At 40.2% G+C, this 26,052-nt stretch overlaps 1 protein-coding gene across 3 annotated transcripts in view; it reads left to right on the forward strand.

The window, feature by feature from the left end:
• The window catches only part of acss2.1.L (acyl-CoA synthetase short chain family member 2, gene 1 L homeolog), a 28,418-nt gene extending 14,008 nt beyond the window's left edge, over positions 1 to 14,410 (forward strand). Inside the window, exons 7-20 of one of the 3 annotated variants that reach the window (XM_018235215.2) lie at positions 858 to 933; positions 3,118 to 3,232; positions 4,728 to 4,766; positions 6,847 to 6,984; positions 7,357 to 7,527; positions 7,775 to 7,908; positions 8,074 to 8,206; positions 8,500 to 8,556; positions 8,826 to 8,906; positions 9,027 to 9,135; positions 9,614 to 9,682; positions 10,451 to 10,627; positions 11,640 to 11,714; positions 13,686 to 14,410. In XM_018235215.2, the coding sequence (XP_018090704.1) occupies positions 858 to 933; positions 3,118 to 3,232; positions 4,728 to 4,766; positions 6,847 to 6,984; positions 7,357 to 7,527; positions 7,775 to 7,908; positions 8,074 to 8,206; positions 8,500 to 8,556; positions 8,826 to 8,906; positions 9,027 to 9,135; positions 9,614 to 9,682; positions 10,451 to 10,627; positions 11,640 to 11,714; positions 13,686 to 13,813 (1,502 nt within the window). In that variant the 3' untranslated portion in view covers positions 13,814 to 14,410. The remainder of the gene's footprint in view (positions 1 to 857; positions 934 to 3,117; positions 3,233 to 4,727; positions 4,767 to 6,846; positions 6,985 to 7,356; positions 7,528 to 7,774; positions 7,909 to 8,073; positions 8,207 to 8,499; positions 8,557 to 8,825; positions 8,907 to 9,026; positions 9,136 to 9,613; positions 9,683 to 10,450; positions 10,628 to 11,639; positions 11,715 to 13,685) is intronic. The other 2 variants (XM_018235217.2, XM_018235216.2) reach the window with 2 other exon arrangements.
• Positions 14,411 to 26,052: the final 11,642 nt, after the last annotated feature.

Raw genomic sequence — 26,052 nt, forward strand, 5'->3', positions numbered from 1 at the left:
TTCCGTGGCTGTCTGTATGTACCTATGAACATGCAAAATATGGCAACTGAACATAGTAGCTAATTTCATAAACACTAAATAAGAGAAATTAATCATTTGAGAATAAATTAACAAGATAGATTAGCCTACTATATACCATTAAAGCAAAGTAAGGCCCCATACCTGTTGGTAGCTTTCATGTTTGGCCATATCCTCCGTGGGCGCCGGTCTATAAATAGAGGGGAAATGGCAGGCCTGGCCCGATTCGGGTTGGGAGGGAGCGGGTCAGGGTCGGGTATTTCTCGACCCGCACACCACTATCTTCAATGTCTTACTCCCTGGAAGTCATCACTAATTAATTTTCAATCTGGTCCTGGCTTTCAGTGCAGATTGCTCTCATTGGTGATTGCATCCAGAGCTAGACACTGGATATGACACAGCTAAACATGGCACCCTCTGCATTTAGAGCAGCTATGTGGTTGTGGGAGAGAGCACAGCCTACTTTTTTAATTTTTATCCCCAATTTACTTTTTTCACATATATACATTTTGATTTTCTGCGCTTCTATTAGTGCTGATCAATGTCTGTGAATGTATTCAGGCTTCACTAAGTGATTTGACTTTGGTGGTACTACCCATCCTGTCCTTGTTTCTTGTACAAAAGAATATGAGACATACTGCCTCTAAAAGACCCTGTCAGTGCCAGCACCTGTAATAGGCAAAGTGTTTCTGTACATATGGGCCAGTTGCGACAGAATGCTCTTATAAAGATAGCTAGAATCTCAGCCATAAAGCAGGATGGGTATGCTGTGTGACATAAGCCTATAAACTTGGGTTTTAAGCAACGTGTTCATCTTGCTATGCTCTGTCTTTTAACAGATGGTTTCTTCCGTGGGGACAAATTAATTAACTTGAAGTTGATTGCTGATGACGCGCTAAAGAAATGTGCAGAAAAGTAAGTGACACAATTCCCTGAGTCCTGTCTAAAGAAAGGTAGGCATGACTTGTGTCATGGACTTAGTCAAAGAAGGCGACCTGGACTGCCACAAAGAGTGTGAAATTTACTGAAAAAGGATGTTTGCTGGATGGAGGTGAAGGGTGGATGCAATTAATTACATTAACCCTGATATAAGTATTGCAGAAAAGGTTTTATCATGAAGAAATTAAAGATCCATTATCCCACCCTTGTGTTTACTGCATTGATGACAAGCATTCCCTTTGGCACATAAATGCCACTAGGAGGTCCATTAGTGGGACTGTAGGCTGAAGCTTTAAGTCCCTCCTCTCTACCTCCCCCCTGCTAAGTGTTACCCTAGAATTCTGTGCCCTGTAGGATTACTGATTGTACATGCAGAGTGAGCGCAGCGGAGCTCACAGGCGCCATCTTCCGACGCGTCGGTAATCTTCGGGTCTTCTTCCTTCCCTTCGGCAATTTCCGTTACTTCCGGCCCATGCGCAGTTGTAACGAACCGGAAAACTGCTCCGACTGCACATGCGCCAATACGCCGCTCACTTTACGAGGAATACCGAAGCGCCGAAGATGCCCCCCGTGAGCTCCGCTGTGCTCACTCTGCATGTATGGTCCGTAATCCTAAAGGGAACACAATTCTGGCATAACACTTAGCAGGGGGGAAGCAGGGAGGGGGGCCAGTGGGGACTTATCACAATGGGGGGGGGTTGAATTCTCCTTGAAGCTTCAGCCTACAGTCCCACTAATGGACCTCCTAGTGGCATTTATGTGCCAAAGGGAATGCTTGTCATCAATGCAGTACGGTAAACCTACAGGGAACACAATTCTGGGATAACACTTAGCAGGGGGGAAGCCGGGAGGCAGGCCAGTGGGGACTTCAAATGAAAAAATTGCCAATACCTGTGCTTGCAGAAAATGGGGTGCTCCCAAATTTATTCAATGGTGCTTCATAACACTTAACAAACGATCAAACGCTTCGGGACCGCATGGCCCTTCCTCAGTGACTGAGATCACATCACTGAAGAAGGGCCATGCGGTCCCGAAACGTTTGATCGTTTGTTAAGTGTTATGAAGCACCTTTGAATAAATTTGGGAGCACCCCGATTTCTGCAAGCACAGGTATTGGCAATTTTTGACTTTGTATGAAGCCAGTGGGGACTTATCACAATGGGGGGGGGGGGTTGAATTCTCCTTTAAGCTTCAGCCAACAGTCCCACTAATGGACCTCCTAGTGGCATTTATGTGCCAAAGGGAACGCTTGTCATCAATGCAGTACGGTAAACCTACAGGGAACACAATTCTGGGGTAACACTTAGCAGGTGGGAGGCAGGCCAGCAGAGGGGGGGGCAGTGGGGACTTATCACAGTGGGAGGTTTAGTTCTCCTTTAAGGGGGCCATAGATGTAACAATTATGATCTTTCTTGCGACCATTGGTCACAGGAAAGATTGTTTGTTTTCAATACAGACATTTAGTACTGAATCATCAGATAAATAAGTAGAAACAATAGAATTCTACCTGTAAATAGCAAAACCGTAAACAGTGTCTGATCAACGAGGCGACTGATATCCAAGTCTTGCCAATATCCGTTAGCTTGTCTCTGGCCATACATGCAACCGAACATCTATGGCCACCTTAAAGAAGAACTAAAGCCTAACTAAAAAAGTAAGCTAGAAATGTTGGACATTAAGCATTGGGCTTCTGTACCAGCCCAAGGCAACCACAGCCCTTTAGCAGTAATGATCTGTGTCTCCAAAGATGTCTCAGTAGTTCCCCATCTTCTTCTCTGCTGATTCACTACACATGCTCTGTGCTGCTATCACTAACTGAGCTTAGGGACCAACTCACAATAAACTGTATTTACACAATATAAATGTCACAATATAAGGCTGATTAGTAATTAATACAGATAATTACTAAATGTCCACTCAGAAATCAGTGCAATTAGCACCAGAATGTAATAATCAGCCTTCGAGCTTCAGCTTATATTACAGACAAACCTCATTTTCTGCTTGTAAATTTGCGATGATCCCTAAGCTTAGCTTCTCAACAGCTACTCAAGTCCTGGATCATTGCTGTTATGGACAAGCTCAAACTTTTTTTCCATATTAATTTAGTTCTCCTTTAAATCTCATAAAGAAGATGCAATGTCATGTGTTTTATATTCCCAGGAACTATCCTCTGAGTAAATGCATTGTACTCAAACACCTTGGTAGAGATGAAATTGTTTGTGACGGACCCAGCAAAACATCTCCTCCCTGCAAAAGACAGTGTCCCAACCTCCAGGTAAAGATTCACTTGCCTTTCCACCAGTTATGTGTGCCACATAATTCTTCTTAGGCCTCACCAAGCATAACACTTGTACAAGGATATCTATTGTGTGGTGCTAGGCAAGAGTAACCGTATGAGCTTGAAGGCAAAAGAACATCACCATTGAAACAAGTGAATAAATTAGCATTACTCCAGATGTTTAGGGTGATGGCACACAGAGTGGTATGCGCTACCCATGGGTGACAAATCACCATATCAATTGAAGTTTCCTTCCACTGTCTTTTTTGCCATGTCTTATGAATTTGAATTGTCTAATTGTTTTATTGACAGAAAGGTGACCTTTATCTGAGACAAAAGCCAAAAGCAGCTTTAAAAGTTATTCAATTAGCAGGGAAGCTATGCCTGCAATACTCATTGACTTTGTGTCATTATCCATTGACTTAGACCAGGGATCCCCAACCTTTTACACCCGTGAGCCACAGTCAAATGTAAGAAGGGTTGGGGAGCAACATAAGCATGAAAATAGTTCCTGAGGATGCCAACGGAGGGCTGTGATTGGCTATTTGGTAGCCCCTATGTGAACTGGCAGCCTACAGAAAGCTTTATTTGGCAATACAACTGTTTTTATGCAACCAAAAGTTTCCTCCAAGCCTGGAATTCAAGAGTAAGCACCTGCTTTGAAGCCACTGGGAGCAACATCCAAGGGGTTGGGGAGCAACATGTTGCTCACGAGCTACTGGTTGGGGATCACTGACTTAGACACATCAGCAGAAAACCAAGCTCTTTTAAAGGGATTCTGTCATGGTTTTTATGATGTAGTTTTCATTTCTAAATTACACAGTTACACTGCAAATAATTCACTCTACAATATAAAATGTAATTCCTGAACCAGCAAGTGTATTTATTTTAGTAGTAATATTGGTATGTAGGCAGCCATCTCAGGTCATTTTGCCTGGTCATGTGCTTTCAGAAAGAGCCAGCACTTTAGGATGGAACTGCTTTCTGGCAGTCTGTTGTTTCTCCTAATCAATGTAACTGAATGTGTCGCAGTGGGACCTGGATTTTACTATTGAGTGCTGTTCTTAGATCTACCCGGCAGCTGTTATCTTGTGTTAGGGAGCCGTTATCTGGTTACCTTCCCATTTTTCCCATCCCTCTTGTTAGGCTGCTGGGGGAAAGGTAGGGGTGATATAACTCCAACTTGCAGTAAAGATTGCCTAAAAGTGTATCACATGATTTGGAGCAGCTGGGAAACAGCCAATATGTCTAGCCCCATGTCAGATTTCAAAATTAAATATAAAAATATGTTTTATGCTCTTTTGAGAAAAAGATTGTAGAATTCTGCAGGAGCAGCACAATTTGCCGATTTGTTTAAAAAAAACATTTTTTCCCATGATAGTAATGTTTTCAGCCCAGGTGCTTCTTACAGTGTAGATTGTCATATATTTATTTAGTTAATCCAGCAAAAATTTGGCAATTTTATCCAACTGTGTGTCTGGGTTTTTAACAGGGAAAAAAGCAGGAGAGACCAAAAAGAACTCATCCACAGGTATATTTAATGTGTAACCACAGCACCCCCTGTCTTTGGAGTGAGCACTGTTTGTTAATAATCTCCAGCGTCTCTTCTTACACTAACCACACAGCCTCTGTCTGCACGTCTGTCTGCGTCAGGTCTTGTCACCATGCAGTGCAGCTCCTTATTTGCACCCTTTAAAGTGGACCTGTCACCCAGACACAAAAATCTGTATAATTAAAGTCCTTTTCAAATTAAACATGAAATCCAATTTCTATTTTTTATTTAAGCATTCATAGCTGTTGTAAGCTCATATAAAAATTTCAGCTGTCAATCAAATATTGTCTGCTCCTCCTCTATGCCCGTGGCATAGAGGCGGGGCAGACAATTACTTTCACTTTCAATTCAGCACTTCCTAGATGTCACTGCACTGTCACACATTCCCCCAGTTCTCTTTACCATTTAATTGTGTAGCCAGGACATGGGGATGGACATCGGGTCCCCCATTCTGGAGCACAAACAAGATTCTGAGATGATGCAAGGCTTTTCTTAATAACAGTGTCCACAAAATGGCTGCTGCCTGCTTGCTATCATTTTGAAATCCCAGACTGAAGGAAACAAGATTTAAATAATTTATATAGTGTAGTTAAAGTTCATATTCCTTGACTAATCTGATGAAATAGGATTTTGAATAATTTTTTTGGGTGACGGGTCCCCTTCAAGGAAGGGCGCAAATGCAATAAAGTATCATTTGAGAAAGCATTTGCTTGATTGTAAAGTAAATATCACCAGTACCATGTGAAAGTCTTTGTTACTAGTTGCACAGGGTGGCATAGGGCGATGTCTTTCAACAGGTGCAGAAAACAAGTTGTTAGCCTAAGACTTAGGGCTGGACTCCAAGAGCGGTTTTGTCGGATTGATGCCCACATACAAAATGCAGATGGAGTCGCACGAGTGAAGATATAATTGGACTGAATGAAAAGTCAGAGTTAACAACTACAAGGTCCGACTGTCAGATGAAGACGCTGCTTTCTGTGTCCACATCAGGCAGTCATGTCGAATGTAATGTAGTTGTTACCTCCAACTTTTCATTCAGTCCAATTATATCTTCACACGTGCTACTCCATCCGACTCGTGGAGCTCTGCCCTTAGGCTTTTTCTGGTTCACTGACATCATATGACACTTTCAGAGTGATGTCATGCAAGTGGGTTGTGTGCGTTCAGAGAATAAACATACAAATGCACAGTATGAGTGGTTACAATTGAACCATAAATATGCATTATAAAGAATTCTCAAAGGCAGGCACAAATAGAGGCAAATGCCCTCCCTCTATAGAAATAGAATATCACCTAACACACTAACCCCCATAAACATTAAAATGCACTAAGATGTTTGCTTTTAAACAGATGACTGGTTGCTACAGGTAACTGCTGCTGAGTAAACCTAGTGCCATTTATAACCCATAGCAGCCAATAGTTAGTAGTAAGCTGGTTAAAAACAAATGGCTTATCAGTTGTTATGGTCTATTGCACCTGGGCAAACGTATTTACGTACATAAGGGGGTTGGTGGGAGAAGCTGGTATTTATTAATTGTATTTTCTTTTTTAATGTTCTGTGTATTCAGGGGCTTATGCACAAACACAGCAAGATGGTCCCCATGTTCTCTAAACATTAGCAGCCAGAAAATTCAGAATTAGGGGATGCCACATTATTCTCTCTCCTTGATTTATTTATCTTCTCTCTACATGATTTATATATTTTTTTTCATATTTGATTTCCAGTATAAAAACAAAAACAACAATAAATGTTGATTATTTCCAAACAGGTTGAAATGGCATTTTGAATTAGAAAAGAGGATGGCTTGCTACAAGGGTTGGTGTTCTTAACTAGACCTGCCTGCACCAGTAATCTTACATGCAGCCACTTTTGAGTGTTCCTTGGGGTTTCAGACAGGCCAATTCCTGAATAGTCAACCTAGGGATTCAATTTATTATTGCTTGGAATAGACCCTAGAAGAATCTTGGGAACGTTCACAATGGCTTTTCATCACTTGACAAATCACATGAATAAAACTGAGGAACAGAGAAGTATGTTTACTAGTCTTCTTCTTTGCAGATCAACTGGGACCCCTCAGTGGATATGTGGTGGCATGAGCTAATAAAGGATGCAAGTGTGGAGTGTGAGCCGGAGTGGTGTGATAGTGAAGACGAGTTATTTATTCTCTATACCAGCGGATCTACAGGCAAGCCTAAGGTAAAATTGAGCACTTTCCAGTCTCTAGAAGCAGTCTGACCGCTAAATGGGTGGGATAGCCTTTGCTGTGGCATTATGTAGTTCTCAACCAGCAGGATTTTCCAGCTTCTTCAATCACTACACAACTGAGAACTGATCCAATATTAGTTAGGCAATCTATTGTTTTGGCCCTGTAAATGGTCCCATAAGTCCAATTTCTTCCCATGTTTGATCAGTTTGAAACTTCTAGCTGCAACCATAAACATTTCTTATATACACCACTTTTTCTCTCCAAGTGCACTGTAAGCTACACTTTCCTACCCTTCTGTATCCGCACTGAATTCCATTCTACATGTTATCCAGTTTCTGATATCTATATTTATGACTCCATAGGGAGTGGTGCACACTGTAGGTGGCTACATGATATACACTGCTACTACATTCAAATATGTGTTTGATTACCACCCTGACGATGTGTACTGGTGCACGGCTGACATAGGGTGGATCACCGGACATTCCTACCTCACCTATGGACCACTGGCCAATGGGGCCACCAGTGTTTTAGTAAGTTACTCCTCCTTTTCTTTTGTCACCTTGCTCTTCTTCCTAAGTTATTTATCGACACATGCACTCTCTCTTTAACCTAATCCAGCTTCTCCTGAGTCCTCTGTCTTTCTTAAAGCTTCTCCTTCCTGTATATTGATCTGAGGGCACTTTGCATTTTTACTTTAACTTTACTCTCTTTAAAGTAAACAGTCATACCTAAAACCATGTACTTTGGTATAGAAACAAACTTTCTTTTTGCCTCCAGTTTGAAGGTCTTCCAATATACCCAGATATTTCCCGAATGTGGCAGATCATTGATAAATATAAAGTGAGCAAGTTCTACACAGCACCAACTGCCATCCGCCTGCTCATGAAGTATGGGGAGGATCCAGTGAAAAAGTAAGCCCATCCTGTAATCGCGCCTAACCTATGGTTATAGAAGGAAGTGGTATTCCTCTATCACATATAGAAACATGTCCATGTCATTGTAGCATTTTAATAAATTCTTAAATGAAGAATAAGTTTTGGTGCATTTATTTTCTTTTTCTCGTTTTTGACTTTTAGGTACAGCAGGAAGTCACTGAAGGTTCTAGGTACAGTGGGAGAGCCAATTAACCCAGAGGCTTGGCTCTGGTATTACAGCGTTGTGGGGGACAAGAGATGCCCGATTGTGGATACATTCTGGCAGACTGAGACGGTGAGTAGGATTGAATAGAAAGAGTGATGGCAATATGCTGCAGGCTTGAGAGAGTGGCAGGGCAATATGCTGTGGGCAGGCAAGAAAAACAGAGTAATGTGGTGCAAGTATTAGTGTGTGACACAGAGTGATGTGCACTAGATAGGACAGAGGTAGAGCTAGGTTCTGCAGAACAAAACAAGCTGCTGCAAGCAGGAAAAAAGGAAAGATTGATGAGTATGTGTGAAGAAAACCTATGTAGTGCTGCTCTGTATAAAGCGTTTGAGTTGTGACTTTCATGTGTTTATGTGCAGGGAGGACACGTTCTAACTCCACTGCCAGGAGCTACCACAACCAAGCCGGGCTCAGCTGTAAGTTCCCATCTGCTATGCAGTACAGTATGTTCATTACGTGCTGCGGTTTTCTCTGTGTAGATGTGCTTCGGAAGAAGCTTTTGGGAAAAAAATGCAATTCTGACTGACATTTATGATAATATTCCATTAGTCTTGGCAAGCAGAGAAAAAATGTGCAGAAACAGGTTGCTAAAATTTCTATTTTCATAAAGATTTGGGAGTAAAAAATGTATACAACAATCATGTATACAATGTTCCCACATTCTTCATTCTTTTTCCTTTTCAAGACGTTCCCATTTTTTGGAGTTGTTCCAGCAATTTTAGATGAATCTGGAGAGGAACTTGAGGGCGAAGCTGAAGGGTATTTGGTAAGTGATATTAATATGACTGCAATTGTCTGCTGCTGCTTTGTCCAGAGTGCTTGGTTACATGTATTATGTACTCTTACCTTTGCTAACAAATAAACATCTCCAACCCTTTTTATTTAGGTATTTAAACAGCCATGGCCTGCACTAATGCGTACAGTGTATGGAAACCAAGAACGGTTTGAGACCACGTATTTTAAGAAATTTCCAGGATACTATGTAACAGGCGATGGTAAGTTTGTATATCCGAGCTACAGACAAAATCGATTTCTTTTTCATATAGTCTTCACATTATGCAAAGGCATAAGAATTCCAGATAATAGACACCTGTCAGAATTTCCACTGTAATAAAAAAAAGGTACACATGACTGTTTGAGCCACGCTTTTTGACAAAAAAGGTGGAAAATGGAAGGGGGTGGAGTAGAATAAAACCCAAAGAATGCAATATAATGTCTACTTGAAATTATCTTGCTGAATCATTTTTTCCAACTACCCCAGACCACTACTTGCATTTCATGTTCTAATAATACAGCCAAGTATGTGATTATCTCAATATAATCTAACCTAGATTAAAATCTAACCTAAGAGTAGTGGAGAGCCAGTTAGTTAAAATGAGTCAGGTTAAAGCATCCGTTATATACAGAAATATATTTGTGTGTTTTAAGAGAATGCAAAACATTTATGTATGTATGAAATTAACTAACTTTTAGGATGCAGAAGAGATAAAGACGGGTATTACTGGATCACAGGGCGAATTGACGACATGCTCAACGTTTCCGGTAAGAATATTAACACAATTCAATACTGGCTGATAAAATTACACCCAGTACTACTTACCAGCTGGTTTAAAGAATACATTACACTGATCATGACTTTTGTCTCTTATCGATTATACCATCAATGAGAAGCACTAATCAAAGCTTCATGTTATGCTATTTACAAGACTCCAATCACTTCTGCAGTTGTCCTACAGCTGTCTCTGTTAAAGGGTTGGTTCACCATTACTTTTTTAGTATGTTTTGTTATTTCTACTTTTTATGATCTCTCTTTTTATTCAGGCCTCTCCTATTCATATTCCAGTCTGTTATTCAAATCAATGCATGGTTGCTAGGATAATTTGGGTTCAGCTGTGCTGAAATTGCATACTGGAGAGCTGCTGAATAAAACTCTAAACTCAAAACCCACAAATAATAAAAAAAATTAAAACCAATTACAGATTGTCTCAGAATGTCACTCTCTACATCATATTAAAGTTAATTTAAAGATGAACAACCCCTAATATACCTTGATACACTGTACCATCAGCCAGCACTATTACAGTTAAACTTTGCTTATGTATCAATAGGAGATGTATTCTGACTAGTAGCACAGCCATATTTAATCTTGGGTCTTCGTTAGGGTCATCGCATACAGTATCAACATTTACGCTGTTTTTTTCCATATGTTATTGGCAATATCCAGAATATCTCCTGTACTCGCCATTTGCTTACTCAGAATTGAGCTGACATGTTTCTGCATTAAATCTTTGGTATGAATCCCTTCTGTAGGCCACCTGCTGAGCACAGCTGAAGTCGAGTCTGCACTTGTAGAACACTCTTCTGTAGCTGAGGCAGCTGTGGTGAGCCATCCGCACCCAGTGAAAGGGGAGTGCCTGTATTGCTTTGTCACGCTACGGGATGGACATGAGTTCAACACCACACTGGTTGATCAGCTGAAGAAACTTGGTAACTATCTCAGTGCCTTCTTGCTCCTGTGTATAACATACTAACCAATGGAGCTGCTGTGGAGCTCTGATTCATAGCGGGTCCCAGGCTATCTAATAAATATTTGCCTTTTCTTGATGCAACCCTGTTCTCATATGACATACATGCTATGCTATAGAGTAAGATGTAGTAAGATCTCATTGCTTTGTTGGCTATGAGCAATGTTGAACATGATAGTTTGAAGAACCTGCCTTGAAGCCTTCATGCAAATGCCTATCTCTTATCAGCAACATTCTTGTGCTCATATACAGTTAAAAAAGGGCTTGCACCTGGGGAGTTACCGATACGAGCCACTCATTGACTAGCTTTGTTTAAGCAACTGCAGATGGAACAATAAAAGCAAAAATGTGATTGATGGTCATTGGTTACTTTACAAAGCAAATTTGCCCAGTGTTAAGGAGGCAATACACGTTACAATTACGATCTTTCCTGAGACCATTGGTCGCTGCAAAGATTGTTCATTTTTACTACAAACGTTAAGAGCTGAATTGTCCCATAAACAGGTAGAAACAATAGAATTGTACCTCTACCTGACCATTCAGCAGTAACCCTTTACCGATGTTCGGGTGCCTTCAAAGGCGCCCATTCAAAATTCTCCGTCTTGGCCGATCGTCGAGACATTTGGGCTCAAGAGAAGGCGACCAATATCGGCAAAAGACTTGGATATTGGTCACCTCCTCTGCCACCGAACTTGCACTGAATAATCTTAAGTAATTTAGCCCAAATCTTTATGCTAGGCATTACTAACATGGGCCTCCCAGCTTTTAAGCTACAACTCTCACAATTGTCTGTAATAGTGAATGAGTTGTAGTTCAACAACAGATAGATACCTGGGTTGGCATCCTTAATCCAACTTCCACCCACAAAGGAAAATTGCCTTTAATTTGTGTTGTTGTTGTAGGAGGTTATTTGACATTGCATCACCTTGTACAAACTTTTTCTTTTAATCATCCTCTGATTTTTTTTTTTCCAGTTAGGGAAAAGATTGGACCAATTGCCACTCCGGATTATATCCAGAATGCCCCTGGTCTCCCCAAAACACGTTCAGGTAAGTTACTCTGAGCCTTTAGTATAGGTGTCAGTTAGCGAATACCAAGAGCTAGAAGCTTATGGGTGATTATGGATGAAACAATAAGGCAGTTCCCAGCCATGTGTATAACATGCAGAGAAGGGGTGTTATGGGTACACAATAGGCTATACCCTCATACTGTACTGTCTAGGGGAAATAAAATTGTAGCTCCTATCCATGAAAGGAATATTCTGGGCACATAGTAAGCTAAAAATACTTGTGTTGGAATTAGCTTTTGGCAAGTATGAGAACTAGGCTTTTGGTCACTATGAAGTATAGGGCTATTGGCCAACTGTAGAGAAAAGGACACCGTTTTTATTCACACTTCAGATCTGTGGCTGTATTCTAACCTTCAGCCGTCATGAACAATACATAGTAGCACTAATTAATGCAAAATGCTCGTCTAAGCTTTCCCAAAGACACGCAAGGCCCTTCCCTCTATATACAAGCCCCCAGACAGAGAGCAAAATATTAAACCTCAGCAACCCTGCACTCGGCTACAGTATATTTTTCAGGCCTAGAATGAAAAGCCACCCTTTCCCCACCAATCCAACTTTGAAGCCCTTAAACATACACCAGAAACCTCACACTGTCACACCAATATGGCGGCTCATAAATAAATAATTTTAAATTATTTATTATCATGTTAGCTGAGCAAAATAAACTTTACTTACACTATATATATCTAAATTTTGTTTCTTGCCATCTTGTAATTACACTATCACAGCAAGCAGACTGTGGATAGCGTTAAGATAAATTTTATATCACCCCAAAATCTTGTGTATGCACCAGAATGGGGAACGTAATGCCCATGTGCAGTGCCCTACATAATTCTACAGCCTGAGGAGGGAAGGGGCAATGTGAGAAGTGCAGTGATATGAAGTAAGTGCTGAATGGGAAGTGAAAGTAATTGACTGCCCCGTCTCTATGCCTCTGGCATAGAGGTTTGGCAGATAATATTTGATTGACAGCTCAAATATTTAAATATCTGTTTCATTAAAGACAGCTGTTATAATTGATACAATAGTTGCTAATATTCCTCATATGCTGCTGAGAACTATTGTAGCAAATTGGTCAGAATTGCACCTGGATGACGGAGTTGCCAGACTGAAATACCAGAGAAAATAAAAGATGAAAATCAACTGAAAAAAAGTCTTTATTTCTGGTGAACAATCTGAAAACGACTGAACTGAAAAAAGTGTTGGAAGGTGAACAACCCCTTTAACCATATGTATGAATAAGGGATACACCGAATCCACTTTTTTGGATTCGGCCGAATCCTTTGTGAAAGAATCATGGATTCGGTGCATCTCTAGTATAAATACAAATACATGTTATACATCAATTGGGAGTCCACATCTGATCTCTATCTAATTAAGCCCAAGGGACTCGCCCCAGTTCTCAGGCAATCGCATACAAAAATTCCTTTATCCAAAGATAACTGTCCCAAGGCTTTTCTCTGTAAAAAAATTGTCACTTTATTAAATTAGCATTAAAAATTCGGATACAAACTCACCCCACCAGGCCCACCTTACGCGTTTCGCACCTTCCGGCGCTTAGTCATAGGTGTATCTGTAAACAGCATATCCTCTGCAGGATTTATACCCTATTAATCCTTCCCATTTTCTGTAAAAAAACAATCGGGTATAAATCCTCTGCGGGATTTATACCCTATTAATCCCTCCCATTTTCTTTAAAACCAATCGAAAACTGTGGGGGATTAACCCTATTTAGTTAATTTAATCCCATATGAATACAAATACAGAAAAGGAATATTCAGTGCAATTAAACAGCTATACCCTCATATTGTACTTCTTAAACAGTATAGCAACTGCTAGCCTATATGTAGGAATAGTTTGTAGCCTACATGCTCCTTTTGTTTGGTTCATTTATGTGGCACCTTAAAACATAACATCACTCTTCCTTGCATTTTTCTATTTCTTATTCCAGGTAAAATTATGCGGCGGGTATTGAGGAAGATTGCCAAAAATGACCAGGACCTGGGTGATACTTCCACGCTAGCCGATACTGCAGTCATACAAGAGCTATTTGAGAACAGGTGTAAAACGCTGCAGTAGGACCGAGCCCAATGAACACAACTCTGAGAGAATGTAATGTCACCAGTGTGTTCCAAAGGGGAGGGTGTAGGTACCCTGGCCTTATACGTTTCTGTCTGTTATTGGTCATGTGTGTGTGTGTGTGTACTGTTTATATTACATTTGTGTTGTACATTATAACTCCATTACAAAGGGGCACTCCTCATGTTCTATTGAACTGCAGCTACTTGAAGTCCTTTTACTTTCTTGTTAGGAATGCTGGGAACTGTAGTTCACAGTAGCTGATAAGATCAAATAAAGAGAAGTAGGGCTCAGTCTAACCTCTTATGTGCGAACGTAACCTTTCCACGCACATCATGATAGAATAAAATTGTACATTGGCAGGTTACACTGCCACCTTCTCCTGTTTTCTCTTGTAACTGGATCTATAGTAACTGTAAGACTGGACTGGGCGACAAAGGGGTGTTTTAAGGGCATTGCTAAGGTGTTGGTACATATTTGGTTTTAATTCAGTGACTGACTGAGTGATTATTCCCTAAATCAACATTGTGCTATTTCCATTGTAATTCATATGTGTTTTGGGTGAAGAGATTAGCTAGTCATAGAGGGCAAGTTTCTGTTGTTGGGCAAGGCCACCAATTACATTGCAATGTTGGATTATGCAGGCCCGACAGGAAAGGCCTGAATCAGCATTCCAATTTTGTCCTCACTTAATGGGATATTTTTTAACGTAGGTCATAGATATGTGGCTGATTTAGCAGGCCAACAGGTAGCCCCCTTATGGACTGCTTTAGGGTCAGTCCACATGGCAGATTGGGGGAGATTAGTCGCCCCAGCGACAAATTGCCTCTTCTTTGGGGCGAAAATCTCTCCGAACTGCCTTCCACCTGCCCTCCGTCGGCTAAAATGAAAATCGCCTGCGGCAATGCACAGGCGTTGCTTAGTTTTCCAAAGTTGCTGGAAGTTGCCTCACGAGGAAAACTTCGAGCGACTTCAGAAAATGAAGCGCCACGCTGGTGATTTTCATTTTAGTGTGGGGGAAGGCAGTTTGGGGAGATTGTCGCCCCGAAGAAGAGGCGATTTGTCGCTGGGGCAACTACTCCCCCCGAATCTGCTCATGTGGCCTGACCCTTAAAGCGGTTGTTCATCTTTGAGTTAACTATAAGTAATATTTAGAGAGTGATGTTCACAGACAATTTGCAATTGGTTTTCATTTGCAATTCGTTTTTTATTTATTATCTGTGGTTTTTGAGTGATTTAGCTTTTTTTATTCAGCAGCTCTCCAGTTTGCATTTTCAGCAATCTGGTTTCTAGGGTCCGAATTACCCTAGAAACCATGCATTTATTTGAATCAGAGACTGGAATTTTAATAGGAGACAAATGAGTAATACAAAGTAGCAATAACAATAAATGTGTAGTCTTACAGAGCATTCGTTTTCAGAAGGGGTCAGTGACCCCCATTTGAGGCTGGAAAGAGCCAGAAAAAGAGAGCAAATAATTAAAAAACTATTTAAATAAAATGAAGACCCACTGATTTATTAGAACTGGCCATTCTTTAACATACCAAATGTTAAATTAAAAGTGACCCACCCCTTTAACAATGTGATTTGGAAGTAAAACTAATGGGACATTGGCACATATCTCAGACTACTTTGCTCTCAATTAAATACACCTTAAAGAGAAAAATGTTTTTTTAAGAAGAAAGAATTACATAATACTGTGTATTTATGGAGCTATGCAATGTATATCCGACTATTACCTCTTTGGACTTTTTGGGGGCATTGCCTGATATTGCCAACTTAAGATCAGTGTTCGTAAAGGGAAGCTGTCATCGAAACATCGAATTTGGATATCTGTCTGAGCAGAATAGTTTTGTAGAAAATGTTTTATGTAAATGTTCAAAAAGTGGTAGGGAATTCAAATTAATATGTTGCCTCCGTCCTTCTTTTTTCTTTTTTTTTTTTCTTTTTCTTTTTACAAGAGCAGTAAGTCTTCATCTGTGTCACTGTGACAGAATGCTCTGTTATAAAGATAGCTAGAATCTCAGCCATAAAGCAGGACTGGACTGCTGCTTACAATGGGTATCAGATAGGATCTGTGTCACTGTGACAGAATGATCTGTTATAAAGATAGCTAGAATCTCAGCCATAAAGCAGGGCAGGACTGCTGCTTACAATGGGGATCAGATAGGATCTGTGTCACTGTGACAGAATGTTCTGTTATAAAGATAGCTAGAATCTCAGCCATAAAGCAGGACAGGACTGCTGCTTACAATGGGTATCAGATAGGATCTGTGTCACTGTGACAGAATGCTCTGTTATACAGATAGCTAGAATCCCAGCCATAAAGCAGAACAGGACTGCTGCTTACAATGGGCATCAGATAGGATCTGTGTCACTGTGACAGAATGATCTGTTATAAAGATAGCTAGAATCCCAGCCATAAAGCAGGGCAGGACTGCTGCTTACAATGGGTATCAGATAGGATCTGTGTCACTGTGACAGAAAGTTCTGTTATAAAGATAGCTAGAATCTCAGCCATAAAGCAGGACAAGATTGCTGCTTACAATGGGTATCAGATAGGATCTGTGTCACTGTGACAGAATGCTCTGTTATACAGATAGCTAGAATATCAGCCATAAAGCAGGACAGGACTGCTGCTGATGACCTTTTATACATTAATGGGGCCACATATGAAATATGCTACCCTATATAAGTAGCAGTCCTGCTCCATGGCTGAGATTCTAACTAGGTAGTTTGTCATAGAAATGGCAAACACTACAAATTTGTATAAACAGGATTTTAGATATAATAGCATCTCTATGGTTCAGTGCACATTACCCACATATTGCATCAAATTTTGGAATGGGCGATTAGCACATTCCATCAAATTTACATCCTTTGATAGGATTTTACTCTGTTCTGATGCCATATATTGATTCTTCTAATCAGATGGCTTTGTTCTAAAACAAGATGTATAGGAACACATGATATGTTATAATACAGTTGATGCATATTGGTCCCGGAGTGTCACTTTTTGATGTGAATGTCACTAAAGGGAGAGCTCTGCTAAAAATAACTATTACATTTTTTTGCAACACTTCCTTGTCTTTAAAGAAAAAATTGTTTACCTCATACCCAGGACCAGTGATCCACTTCTTTAAAGATAACACTGGCCTGGGGTAGTTTATGACAAGACGGGTACATACCTCCCAACTGTCCCGTTTTTAGAGTGACAGTCCCTCTAAACCCGCAGTCCCTCTTTTGTACTGGAAAGTTCAATTTTTCTCTGCACTGAACAGCCAGAAAAAGCAACAATGTTTCTCACTCAATTGGCTTTTGGCAGAGAGCCCAGAACAGCCACAGTAGAAGATAAGATACTTTTGTAACAATATTGAGATAGGAAATAAGTAATTGTAACAATATAAGATAACAGGTCCCTTGGGAAAAGTTAAACTCACAGCTTAAAGGGCAATTCACCTTCATTAGCAAAACTAATAACTGAAAAAAACACAGAAATATGTTCAAACTTTTATAACCTGCCAAATTTTGTAAAATGAACATGGTAATTAGGGGGTGTGGCCACAAAAATAGGCGTGGCTAAAAACATTTTTGTTTCAAAATGTTGAGAGGTATGCGGGTAGCCACCCTCTTCCCAAGAATCCTTCACTCCAAGTCCAGTGACTTTCCTTGTCCTTTAAGTGATTTTGATCTTGTTTTTTTTTATATATCTTTGTGTTCTGTTATATTCGTTGATGTCCTTAGGGAGTGTGTTCTTCATTCAAATGCTTGTGGTCTGTTGTGGGTACTAATTGTAAAGTTTATGGCATTATTGGATATCCTTATTAAAACAATTACAGGTATGGGACCTGTTATCCAGAATGCTCGGGACCTGGGGCTTTCTGGATAACGGACCATTCTGTAATCTGGATCTTCATACTTTAAATCTACTAGAACATCATATAAACATTAAATAAACCCAATATATTTAATAATTAATATTACAGAGAAAAAGGAAATCATTTTTAAAAATTTGGATAAAATGGTGTCTATGGGAGACAACCTTTCCGTAATTTGGAGCTTTCTGGATAGCTGATCCAATACCTGTATTTGGATGTCAAAGGGAATCTAAACCAAATAAACAAATAAATTAAGGTAAAAATACTCAGAGGGCGTCTTTGAAATTTACATTAATTTTAGTGGTGTCTAGGATATTTGCAGTTTTAGGCTGCAAACATTCCCTTTGTCATGCTTTACGCTGAGATTCAAGATCATTTTATAACTGAGCAATTCTATGATAGATGAGAAATCTAGATAAGGAAGCACTGTGCTAGGGCATAATAAATATGTTTTAGGGTTTCTTTTTTTATTTTACTACTCTTCAGCACCGAGAGGCCTTCATCGAAGTAAAATGCAGATAATGATAAAGATTAATTAAAGGACAAAATCACTATTGTAAAAAAGAATAAAAATATGCAGGAGTTTATCTGTTAACATAGGTGCTTATTTGCAGAAGTACTGCCAATCCGTTCTTTACGTTCATTGGTAACTCCACTCATGCAATTTAGCAAACCTAGCTCTCCTTAAAGGGATACTGTCATGGGAAAACGTTTTTTTTCTTCAAAACACATCAGTTAATAGTGCTACTCCAGCAGAATTCTGCAATGAAATCCAATTCTCAAAAGAGCAAACTGATTTTTTTATATTCAATTTTGAAATCTGACATGGGGTTAGACATATTGTTCGTTTCCCAGCTAACCCCAGTCATGTGACATGTGACTTGTGCCTGCACTTTAGGGTGGAACTACTTTCTGGCAGGCTATTTCTCAGTGGGACTTTGCTTTAACTATTGAGTGCTGTTCTTAGATCTACCAGGCAGCTGTTATCTTGTGTTAGGGAGCTGTTATCTGGTTACCTTCCCATTGTTCTGTTGTTAGGCTGCTGGAGGGAAAAGGGAGGGGGGTGATATCACTCCAACTTGCAGTAAAGAGTGACTGAAGTTTATCAAAGTCACATGCCTGGGGGCAGCTGGGAAACTGACAATATGTCTAGCCCCATGTCAGATTTCAAACTTGAATATAAAAAAATCTGTTTGCTCTTTTGAAAAATGGATTCCAGTGCAGAATTCTGCTGGAGCAGCACTATTAACTGATGCGTTCCCATGACAGTATCCCTTTAAACTTGGAAAATCCTGTGTGTTTTAATAAACAAAAGGGAAATGTGATGACCAAATTATTGCTGATTTCTACATGCTGGAATTGTGCTTAGTGCAGGGGAATCCCTACACTGACATAGTTTTATGGTATCTCACTGTGCTATGGGCAAAACTGCTATAGATTTATGGTCTGGTGTGCTGGCATAGTTTTATGGTATCTCTCTGTACAGGCTATAAGCACATGTAGAGGGCTGTTCCTGCAGAATTGTGCTTAGTATAGGGAAATACTGACACTGGCATTAGTTTATATGGGATCTCTATGTACAGTCTATAAGCAAACTTAGAAGGGCTAAAACACCATGCAATGTGCAAAGTACAGGTATGGAACCTGTTATCCAGAATGCTCGGGACCTGAGGTTCTTCGGGTAATGGATCTTTCTGTAATTTGGTTCTTCACACCTTAAGTCTACTAGAAAATCATTTAAACATTAAATAAACCCGATAGGCTGGTTTTGCTTCCAATAAGGATTAATTATATCTTAGTTGGGATCAAGTACAAGCTACTGTTTTATTATTACAGAGAAAAGAAAAGAAAAAGAGCCACTAGCTCGAAACATGTTGTGAATAAAAAAACCTTGCAGCACAGTTTCTGCGGTTTTATGTTCCTGTTTGTCCACAACCTTAAAGATTTGGCATGTACAAAAAAGGCAGTGTGCCGTGAATCAAATGCTACTTAAGCGCTCCATCCCTTTAAAGGAATAAATATTAGGGCATCTACCAAGTGATTCTGGTCATATCCCTCAGGCCCTACTGCATCTCCCCATTGGCACCTAATTACAAGCGCAACACTTTGTGGTCTTCCGATTGATTTTAAAAGACCAGTGACATATTTTTTTATTATTTTTTTTAAATTTAAAAAAAAAAACACCAAGGCAGTTTCAACTTTCAATTCGCAATGTCTTTATCAAGAAATTACTTACCGATTCTTTGGTTGCGCTCCTCTTCAGAAACGGCGACAGGGCGGCGATCCATTGTGCGGCTCTGGATTTCTCCTCCCTGCCTTCTATAGGAGATAGCCAGGGAGGAGAAATCAAGCGCCGCACTATGGATCCGTCACGCTGTCACCGTTTCGGAAGAGGAGCGCAGGCAGAGAATCGGTAACTCATTTCTTAATAAAGACTTTGCAAATTGAAAGTTAAAACTGCCTTGGTGTTTTTTTTCGTTAGGTAGAAAACATGTTTTTTTTATGTTACTGGTCCTTTAAAGGGATACGGGCATGGGAAAACATGTTTTTTTCAATCAGTTAATACTGCTGCTCCATGACTGGGGGCAGCTGGGAAACTGACAATATATCTAGCCCCATGTCAGATTTCAAAATTGAATTTAAAGAAATCGGTTTGCTCTTTTGAAAAAAAAAAACAAGTTTTCCCATGACAATATGCCTTCAAGGATGTTAGGATATGTTTTTTAAGTTGTATATTAGTGTTTGTGTGTTCACAGAATCAGTGTGTGATAGCCAAGGGGAAAAAAAAGTAGTTTACTCTGGAAATTGTGTGAGAATAGGCATGTGCTCTCCACTGCCAACGTTTCTCTTTCTTTTATGCCTGTGTCTCTTAATTATGGATTTTCTTTATATGGCTGGACCAGTTTGAGAGGAGGAGAATGGCTGCCTTTTGCAGGCTTATGGGAGCCTGATGCACCTAATAGTGTTGTTATCACCTGGTGGTTTATGGCAGCCTTTTTTTTGATGGGGGGAGTTTTATGAGATCTGTTTAAACAGCAAGCTACACACATGTATGTTGTACATTACAGCTGCCATGTTTTTAGTCCTTGCTCTCCCTGAGAGTATTGGGCCGGTATAATGTGATACGAGCCAGCAGGGGGCATTGGAAAGCTGTAGGACTGGATGGTGGCTGCCTCCTCCCTCAAGTACTTAGACAGGACCTGACCTGATATTCCCTCTAATTAAAGAGCAAATGATCCACTTTTATAAACCAGATGCAATGTCCCACTAATGACCCAGCTTTCCTGCCCAGTTACCATTCATGTGTTGATCCGTCCCACTCCAATATCAATGCAACCGCTTACCACTTGTTCTACAGATACATCTCTATATTTTTGTTAATGTCACCTTTTAATAAAATGTCTTTGGTTGTACACTGTGAAATTCTAAATGGTTTCATTGTAATGCCGTCCATTTCAGACCCATTAGTGGATTAGATATAAAACATCGGATATGAAAGCTCCATTTAGAATCCTCCTCCTGAATCAAGAAGCACCGAATCTAATCCAGCGCCAAGCAGGAGGTTATTGATGAGCTGATGTGGTACAGAAGTGCCTCCAGGGATCCTGCCAGTGATGCTTCCATCAAATTAATCATTCATTGGCTCCATTTAATGTTTCTTTAGACGGCTGAGTACGAATCATGGCATTAGATGTTCATTAGTATTATGAAAAAGTTGACCTTAGTACCACTTTAAAGGAGAACACCACCCAAAACCTGTTTTTCCCCCCATAGTGGAAGAAAATGTAATTCTAAGCAACTCATTAGTAACTCTTACCCAAGAAGCATCTCCTCATTATGACCATGACATAGGTTGGGAACATGGGTGGTCAATGGCAGGTTTATAGTACAGGTATGGGACATGTTATCCAGAATGCTCGGGACCTGGGGTTTTCCGGATAAGAGATCTTTCCATAATTTGGATCTTCATACCTTAAGTCTAGTAGAAAATCACGTAAACATTAAATAAACCCAATAGGCTCTTTTTGCTTCCAATAAGGATTAATTATATCTTAGTTGGGATCAAGTACAAGCTACTGTTTTATTATTATTACAGAGAAAAAGGAAATGTTTTTAAAAATTTGGATAAAATGGAGTCTATGGGAGATTACTTTTTTTGGTAATTTGGAGCTTTCTGGATAACGGGTTTCCGGATAACGGATCTCTACAGGGTTCCCTTGCACATTGTTTCCATGAGCAGATATGTAACTAGATGTGACTTGGCCCGCAGCAAATGAATTTTCGGGTCCCCAACAAATCCAGAGATTGTCCTGTTTTATCAATATATTTTGAAATTGCTCATTAATTAGGGCCTTGTGGGGCCCTGTATATATCCTGCCCCCCCCCCCCAGGGTCTGCTTTCTCTGTAGTTATGTCCCTGTGGATGAGTATAACAATATTAGGGCAGCTAACTGCTCATTGGTTTATAAGGGTTACCAAGAAGGGATACATTTTGTATGAGACGCTAAATAATCCTTAAAGGGAAAATCCACACAAACATATTTTAAGCTTTTTGAAAAGTAAACATAACTTTAAGCAACTTTGCAATATACATCTATTAAAAAATATGCAGACCTTTCATGATTTTTAATGGTTTGGAACATTTCCCTAAGCCTAGCCTCCTGCTCATCTGTCTGATTACTTTGCTGAGCTGACTGACTACTTTTACTTTGTATCAGCAGCCAGCTGTCTTTAGCCTGTTTCCTCCAAACCCCACAATTCCCGGCACATGTGATTTCAATAAGGAACAGAACATCACAGTGCAAAGCATTGTGGGTTATGTAGTTCCTGCATGCTGTCTGTAAGCTGTGGAGAAGTTGTTACAATTTGTAACATCAGTGTTTAGTCCCTCCTTCCCTGCCAGAATTTCAGATGAAAGAGAAGAACTGTTAAACAGCTGGATTTCAGCATAGAAAATGGCTTCATATTATTCATACTTTTGGGAGAAACAGATAACTGTGATGGGTATATTAGGGGTTTCTGTGTTATGTGGGCCTCTTTATCATATTTTGCTTTGGAAGCCGGAGTTCCCCTTTAAATTTATTGTTTTAACCATGCTGGCAAAATACATTGTTTCTGTTTCAGTTTAGTCATTTAGATACGGCAGCAGCAGCAGCAAAGCTATAGGCTCCCCGCTATCTCTTTTGGTTAGCCGAGTGCAGGGGTGTAAATTCATAGAGCAGAGCATGAGCCTTTATTGGATGTTATTAATGCAGGAAATAAAGGTAAAATCAAGGCACTATTTATTCTGGTTGCTTACATGCTTCCTTCCCTCTCCATCAAAAAGCAAACGAGGCCAGGGTGCTGTTTTCCCCCATTCTCCCAGAAGTCCCCTGTACCAGTTCTAGAAGGGTACATGCACTGTACAGAAACCTAAGGAAAAAAGATGGCAGTGAGATGCTCTGCAAACTGTACCCCAGGTTGGTGTGTTTTTTGAAGAAGAGGAGCTCCAGGATAAGCAGGTAATCGACCAAGAATCAGAGGGCTTGTTTGACAACTTTGCACCTCCGCAATCATTTTACCTTTACTTGCTTTAAAAAAAAAAAAAATACCTGCCTCAATCATATTCTACTGTAGCCAGGGTCGTTTAGAAATAATAATATCGGATTTCCCTTTAAATATACAAGGAAATGCAAGCTACACAAGTGTATGTTGTGCATTACTAAATGAAAAGGCAGCTGCCATATTTAGGTCCTTCCTGGGTTCCTTCTTCTTTCTTTCTAACAGAGTCCTTGATCAACCAGTCGGGGGCAGTGGAGCTGTAGGACTGGATGGAGGCCGGCTCTTACTTCAAGTTTTTAGAGAAGACCTGACCTTTCCGCTAATTATATGAGAAATGATCCAGTTTTATAAACCAGATGCAGTGTCCCAGTAATGAGTTGATGAAAGGACCCAGCTTCTCTGTTTAGTTACATGCATTGAGCTGGCCTTCACCAATATCAATGCAACTGCCTGCCACTTGTATTACATTGGGAAGATCCATAGCTATATGGAGTCACTGGCTCCATCTAAAAAAACAAATGCTCTGTAAGGCTACAGATTTATCCTTTATTTCTCACCTTTCTATTCAGGTCCTCTCCTATTCTTATTCCAGTCTCTTATTTAAATAAGGGCATGGTTTCTAGGTTAACTTGGACTGTAGCGACCAGATTGCCGAAATTGCAAACTGGAGAGCTGCTGAATAAAAAGCTAAATAAATAAAAGGAATTGCAAATTGTATCACTCTCTACATCGTACTAAAATTTCATTTAAAGGCGACCAACCCATTTAATGCCACCTATTTAATACAATGTCTTTGGTTGTACACTGTAAATCAGTTTCGGACTGGCCTGACGGGACACCGGAAAAAAACAGGTGGGCCGGCCAGTCCCCACTCTCGATAAGATTCGAGGGGAAAAAAGTTTTTTCAGGCGCTGCGCAGCACCGTCTGATTAGGAGCGATGTGGCGCCTTCACGCAGGCGAGTTAATCCATGCGCACTCATATAGGGGGACGAGGGGTCGGAGGGGGCCCTGGGCCCCCCAGTCCGACCCTGCTGTAAATTCTTAATGCTTTCGCATGCCATCCATTACAAATCCATTAGTTGAGAAGGTATAAAGTATTAGATAGGAGAGCTGCATTATCATCCTTCTCCCATATCAAAGAAGCAGAGAATCAAATCCAGCTCTAAGTAGCCGTTTATTGACGAGTTGCTGTTGTACAGTAGTGTGATGCTTCCATCAGATTAATCATTCATTGGACCCAATTAATGTTTCCTTAGATGGTATTAGATGTTGATTAGGGCTATAAAAACGGACCTTGATACCACTTTAAAGGAGAACTAAACTGTAATAATGCACATGGCAAAAAATTACATTTTATATAGTGAACTTATTGCTCCAGCCTAAAGTTTCAGCTTGTCAATAGCAGCAATGATCCAGGACTTCAAACTTGTCACAGGGGGTCACCATCTTGGAAAGTGTCTGTGACACTCACATGCTCAGTGGGCTCTGAGCAGCTGTTGAGAAGCTAAGCTTAGGGGTTGTCACTAGGGATGTAGCGAACGTCGGAAAAAAAGTTCGCGAACATATTCGCGAACTTGCGCAAAAATGCGAGCGGTTCGCGAACGGTTCGCGAACCCCATAGACTTCAATGGGAAGGCGAACTTTAACATCTAAAAAAGACATTTCTGGCCAGAAAAATGATTTTAAAGTTGTTTAAAGGGTGCAACGACCTGGACAGTGGCATGCCAGAGGGGGATCAAGGGCAAAAATGTATCTGAAAAATCTGCCTGTGTGTGCTTGGAAGAGATAGTGTAGGGGGAGAGCTGTTAGTGATTTCAGGGACAGATGATAGTAAGTTTGCTGGCTAGTAATCTGCTTGATACTGCTCTGTATTGGAGGGACAGAAGTCTGCAGGGATTTGAGGGACATTTTAGCTTAGGTAGCTTTGCTGGCTAGTAATCTACTTTTCTCTTTAAACAACTGCCATACGTTGACCTTGTAGGCATTGTTTGCCCAGTTTTTTTGGACGCAGCCACTGAAGCACAGTTGCCAGAAAAAATATGCCATATAAATGCTGAAAATAGTAATTTTTCGCCATACGTTGACCTTGTAGACATTGTTTGCCCAGTTTTTTTGGTTGCAGCCACTGAAGCACAGTTGCCAGAAAAAATATGCCATATAAATGCTGAAAATAGTCATTTTTTGCCATACGTTGACCTTGTAGGCATTGTTTGCCCAGTTTTTTTGGTCGCAGCCACTGAAGCACAGTTGCCAGAAAAAATATGCCATATAAATGCTGAAAATAGTAATTTTTTGCCATATACGTTGAGTCAACGTATGGCAAAAAATGACTATTGTAGGCATTGTTTGCCCAGTTTTTTTGGCCGCAGCCACTGAAGCACAGAGGCCAGAAAAAATATGCCATATAAATGCTGAAAATAGTCATTTTTTTGGTCGCAGCCACTGAAGCACAGTTGCCAGAAAAATTATGCCATATAAATGCTGAAAATATAAATTTTTTTGGTTGCAGCCACTGAAGCACAGAGGCCAGAAAAATTATGCCATATAAATGCTGAAAATATAAATTTTTTTGGTTGCAGCCACTGAAGCACAGAGGCCAGAAAAATTATGCCATATAAATGCTGAAAATATGCATTTTTTTGGTTGCAGCCACTGAAGCACAGAGGCCAGAAAAATTATGCCATATAAATGCAGAAAATATGCATTTTTTTGGTCGCAGCCACTGAAGCACAGTTGCCAGAAAAATTATGCCATATAAATGCTGAAAATATAAATTTTTTTGGTTGCAGCCACTGAAGCACAGAGGCCAGAAAAATTATG

This window comes from Xenopus laevis, chromosome 9_10L, assembly GCF_017654675.1.
Source record: "Xenopus laevis strain J_2021 chromosome 9_10L, Xenopus_laevis_v10.1, whole genome shotgun sequence".
In the NCBI taxonomy this organism is placed as follows: Eukaryota; Metazoa; Chordata; class Amphibia; order Anura; family Pipidae; genus Xenopus; species Xenopus laevis.